We start from the raw sequence: 5,907 nt of genomic DNA on the forward strand, positions 1-5,907 counted from the left end.
TGCTGGCAAATCTGATCTCTGGAATTATATTCTCATGCTGCATTTAAAAAAGCATTCCGCAACGACACTTAATTTGTTTTTGAGCTTGCTTAATTATGTTGCCATACCGGGGCCACAAGTTAAGTTCGACTAATCAGAAATTCTTTTTGCAGACTAAGTTTGATTTGATTTATATTTGTAAATCGAGTTCAAAATGATTTTTGTAATAAAAGTAACCGAAAGACTCTATCCTACTTTGGACTTACAGCTAGGATAGTCTTGAGAAGCCAGTTATAACAGGGTTATTTGAGGGTAAACGAGCAATACAATTGTCTCCAGTAAGATGGTCAACCAAATAAAAATATGAACTGGGTTATAACACTTCACTGACAGTTCCCAAGACCAGGAGGATAAAGACAAATCGTCACTGAATACATGACATCCCAGGAGGCCAGTGTTCAGAATTGAGCAAAACAACGAAGAAAAAGAAAAATTCATTTGACGAATTCAGTAATTTATTCATAAATTTGAGTATCTGTCGCTCACCATTGTCACTTCTAGAAAAGTAAACCCCATGAAAAAACTACATACCAAGACACGGTTGTGTTGTTATTTTTAACGAGCAGAAAACATTCCCAATTGGGAAATATTGATCGGGTTTCATGCATTCGGAATTCTGAAAGAGGAAACATCGGTGAAAATTTTACGTGTGCTCTCTGCCTTATCGATTGCGAGTTGACATTATCCTTCGACATATTTATTTGTAAAACGTTTTCCGTCGGAACTAAAATAATGTTTTGTAAAATTTTTAATGCTCAAAATCAGTTTTGTATGAAAAATGCGACACTGGCGTCCCCCAGGAATTATCCAAATAAGTTTACCGAAGTGTATTTTATGGTTTACGCTTGCTTGTTTGTATGTGTGTAATTACCCTGGATAAAGGTCCCGCACACGTCAGTATTCTGAATTCGGTTTTTAAATTCATTTACCGGATTCGAAATTCCGAGGTCACGAAATCAATAAAAATATTGTACAGGCAAACGTGTTTTTTTAAACGAAACATTCCTATTTCGTTATTTCAAAACGTTTCACTAAGTTCCATTCACCGTTTAGTGAATATTAAAATGAAAAAAAAATATATTGAATTCATTTTATGAATTTAAATAAAAACAAAGAGAATATACGGAATCCTTTTATATGTGGAGTATTTTAAATCTAATATTTCTCCCGAATAAACATATCTCATTCCGAATTCGGAATCTTAAAATTCCGAATCTGAAAATCTGACGTGTGCATGAAAATTATATGTACATATATATTTTGGTACAAGCATATGTAGTAGTAGGTACGTCTTAAACCAGATGACAGTTCACAATCTTTGGATTCGGGATCCGCAGTTTCGTTTTGTTCATTCGGATCTCGGATATGTTTTAGGTTATGTCAGGCGCAGTGCGTGACGCGCTGTCATATTTTTAGCCAAAAGCGATTTATTTTGCATATTCCTCACACGCTTTTGTGTTTTTGTGCTTATTTTTGTATATTGTCGCGAAAATGATAAGGTTACAACAGTTCAGTTACTTTTTGGTGAAGAGAACAATCGAAGTGAAGTTTAGCAGGGTCCTTAATGGTTTCCGATAAGAATGTCATCGTAATTGAATACATGTATTCAATTTATCGGCAGTGCAGCATTGTTGTCATTTTCACGTATTCAGCCATTCCAGTGAGCGTTGTGTCAACACGTCGCGCAGAGCGCAGAGAAAATATCGTCACTGCGCATTGCACCGGCTGCACGCTGCATCAGTTTATTTGTGGTCGCGGTGTGTTATCCAGTGTGGCGCTAGCGCTTGACCGGTTGTCATTGTGGGTTTTTGGTGCCGGAATTCCAATTTGAAGTATCCTTAAATTTATGCGCACTCGAAAATGTGTACCTATAAAAATCATTTTGTGTCAAATGTCTCGAGAATTGATTCGAATGTTTATACGGCGGGAGCTCATGAAGGTTAAACATTTCGTACCATAGATAACGCCGTGACCTTGCGCGGCGGCCAAACTCGTGTGTGCGCTTCATATTCATTTCATCGTAGTGGTTGTGCTCTTTCTTATGTTTGTGCGCAAACTGTTCCGTGTCGTGCAAACTTTCACGGTTGTTTACAAACCTGCAGTTGCGATTGTTATCGGTACCCTAAAACTAAACAAACTCGAGTTCGCGAATCGGTCTCGCGTAATGAATACACTATCACGGAACAATTTTTAATCATGCGAATATTATTTGAATTGAAATAGTCGAGCATATGACATTATGACAACTTCGGCGAGGCAGAATTGTACCGTGGCAGCCGGTACACATCCTTTCCACAAGGAGGCTGCCACTCCGGGCTTCTACGGGAACACTTCACCCCACTCGGCAGGGTCCTGCTACGACGGCTACGACAGCGACGGGTCGCACCTTAACGCGGCGACCTGCACCAAGCCCAACGACCGGGAGTCCAGGAAGAATGCGGAGAAGCAGAGGCGGACGGCCCTCAACACCTACATCGGGGAGCTGGCGAGTCTAGTGCCGCTCGTCGCCGACTCCACGAAGAAGATCGACAAGACCAGTATCCTGCGTCTCGCCGCCAACGAGCTCAGGAAGGAGCACATCTTCGGGGACTCCATGAAGGCTTGCCACTGCGACGTGACGCCCGGCATAGCGGAGGCCTTCCTCGACCTCTTGGGCGGCTTCCTTCTGGCCGTCACCGTCAGGGGAATCGTGATCGTCGTCTCCTCTAACGTCATCACCTACTTGGGCCATTCTCACGTCGACTTGCTCGGACAGAATTTGTTCAACCTCACGCATCCCGCGGACTTAGAATCCACGAAGGCGAACCTGTCGTTAAACGGCGCGGCGTCTCCGGAAGCGTGGCAGGGGCTGGCCTCGCAGCGGCGCGACTTCCTGGTGCGGCTGGCCCGCGCCGTGGGGCGCTCGGAGCCGCAGCAGTACTCCGTGTGTCGGGTGGACGGCTCCTTCCGGCGCGCGGACCGCGCCAGCGTGACGGGCATGCTGCACCCCATCCGGCGCCAGAGGGTGCGCAAAGACCGCGCCATCTCGCCCAGCGGGAACGACATCGTCTTCGTCGGAATGGTTCGCGTCCTGGACCATTCCGTCATCCCCATCCGATTGCTGCGCGCCGGCAAGCAGGAGTACTGGACTCGCCACCTGATCGACGGACGCATCGTCCACTGCGACCAACGCATTTCCCTCGTGGCCGGCTACATGTCGGACGAGGTGACCGGAGTGTCCGCCTTCACGTTCATGCACAAAGAAGACATTCGGTGGGTGGCGATCGCCCTTCGCCAGATGTACGACGGGAACAATCCCTACGGAGAGTCCTGCTACCGCCTGGTGTCCCGGACAGGACAGTTCATGTACTTGCGCTCCAAAGGTTTCCTCGAGATCGATCACTCGTCGAAGGCCGCCCAGAGTTTCGTCTGTATCAACTCGCTGGTGTCGGACGAAGACGGGTTGCAGATGATTCTCGATATGAGAAAGAGGTATTCGGCGATAATCGATTTAGACGAATCTCACGCTTCTCTACAGGTCGCGTCTAAAAACGACGAAATGGCGGTAGAAGATCCTCATCAGGTAGAAAAGGTGATTATCAATATGATATCCGACCTCGGAACCAGTCGTATCAGAGGTTCGGACACCGAGAGCTCGCCTCGGCGCTCTCCCTGCAGCCTGGAGTCGCTCACTATCATCCCCCCCACGGCGTCCGACGTCAAGTCCTCCATCGTGAAGAGCATCTCGGTCATGTCCTTCTCGGGCACCTTGAAGCGGTCCACCAACTCCGAGGACAAAGGTGCGTACAAGCGAGTATGTCACGACGAATTAGACCCCACAGACTCTGAGACGGAATATGGTTAATTTCCTATTCGAGTTATGTGTGACGTTTTTAAACTGAGTACTTACTCGGAATCAGCTATTAACATTTATTTATTTTTATACAAAAGTACAAAAAAAATAGGTTTCCTATATTTGCATATCCGTTACGTAATATTTTTTTAATTAACAGACTCGAATTTCAAATGATTTAACTTTTTTTATGAAAAGTAATCATGAATTGTTACACACGTTGGATGACACGATTTCCGCTCGATATTTCAAGGTTGCTGGATCCCTGGATATCGGCAAACTATGATCGTTGCAAAATTATTACGAAACCGGTAACTGATTTGATAATAATGGATATGGTTGAGTTCATGTGGAAGGTAACTGGTTGATCTCGTTTGGATTATTATATATTCGATGTATATAATAATTACCTCATGTACCTACTTACCTTTACGCTTGAAACATTCGAAGTGATGTGCAGTATGCGGAGTAATGGTGTATCGATGAATGTACAAAAGTAAAACTTCGCGTATTTAGCGCAAACATTTCGGACTTTTGTAATTATTGCCGTTTCTGTCCACTCGTTGTGATTGCACTTTCGATACGTACCAATGTTTCAAATTTTTGAATTAAAAAAATCTTTGTATTTTGTGAATTGGAAAAGTATGTAAGATTCTGTTAATATTAAAACGAAAGGTATATTATATCGAATTACTAGTTTATAATATCCAAAAGGTAATTATAAGCGTAAACGGTGTATGTATCGGGTCGTATTGTTAAAAGAGAACCAATTTTGAATTACAAGTGTTCAGAATATTAAAAAAGATGTTTTGTTAATACTCTCTTCGGTTCGGATTAAGTAATTAGAATCGGTCACTTTTGACGTAGGCCTTCGTGACAGATTTAATTCAATTCGAACTGTACTCATGGTACGCAATTATTATATGTACCTACGTGTTCAAAGAAATTAAGTACACCATGATTATAAACATTGGGCTTAAAGTAGGAAATTATCATTGTATAATACGTATTATAAGTTTTTTTATTTTAACCCGTGAGTTGCGAATATCGTTCCCCATTGTTTTTCTACCATTCCGTAGTATTGCGTTCGGGTACATTACCTTACTATGTGGAATGATGTTCGTAATATATTATTAAGAATCTCCCAATACGTGTAATCGATGGCACTGCTTAATTTTTACCTTTTTGTTAAGCTCTTCGTATTATAATATGTAAATAGATATTTCAGTAAGAACTGACTGTTTTACTTTTAGGGAAAAACTATTTTTCAATCGATACGTTTAAGTATAAAATACAGCGTCTCTCAAATGGGCGACTTAGCTCCGTTTGGTTTTGTTTTCTATGGATTTTGCACGTATATTCGGCCCAATTTCGAAAATCATTTTACACATTATTTTTAAGATAAATTCAACGGTTTTAAATCTCCCGGAAAAAAATATGAAAAAACGAAAGAGTTCGGTCTACGTTGCCGAAACGAAAAATAATACACTTATGAACGATACATAAGAATATTTAATTTGTTCAGTCCATACTTGTGATGCCATCCTTCTGCGACCACATGTAGACTAGTTTATTCGTCACAAACTATTTCTTGCCGCGAGTGGTGTTTTATCCTCTACTGCAGTAGTGTCCTTTAGGGTTGAGGTCGCGCAACGGACGAGAGCGCCTGTATGTTGTGGCACTGCGCTCTTATTTGCTCGACATTGATGGTGTTCCGAAAACTTCATAATAAAGTGCATAGAATTTTCGCCCTTCGTTGTCGCGAAATGTTCTCCAAAACATGATAGCGATTATGCGATATGATTTTTGAAAGCACTAAATAATCCCGAAAACTGAAAATAAATTTGACCAAAAATGACTTCTGTCCACATTTTTTTTTGGTCCTGAGAAATTACAAAGTAAATACTTAGTTATAAGTATGTATTTTTTTGGAAAATGGAGCCCTGACGACCTTTTTTTGTTAACTTTTTAAAATTTTCTTTTAAAGTGCGCTTTGTAAATCTTCGTAAAATCTCACGGAAGGCTCCAAGCAGACT

At 42.0% G+C, this 5,907-nt stretch overlaps 1 protein-coding gene across 1 annotated transcript; it reads left to right on the forward strand.

Annotated features, from left to right (window-relative positions):
• Positions 1–1,320: 1,320 nt before the first annotated feature.
• LOC148301301 (basic helix-loop-helix ARNT-like protein 1) lies at positions 1,321–5,703 on the forward strand. Its single transcript, XM_088273464.1, has one exon. The coding sequence runs from the start codon at positions 2,279–2,281 to the stop codon at positions 3,881–3,883; it is 1,605 nt and encodes a 534-aa protein (XP_088129590.1). The 5' UTR covers positions 1,321–2,278; the 3' UTR covers positions 3,884–5,703.
• Positions 5,704–5,907: the final 204 nt, after the last annotated feature.

The sequence above is a fragment of the Brachycentrus maculatus genome, unplaced genomic scaffold (assembly GCF_059751285.1).
Source record: "Brachycentrus maculatus isolate JH-2025_06_01 unplaced genomic scaffold, ASM5975128v1 h1tg000584l, whole genome shotgun sequence".
Taxonomy (NCBI): Eukaryota; Metazoa; Arthropoda; class Insecta; order Trichoptera; family Brachycentridae; genus Brachycentrus; species Brachycentrus maculatus.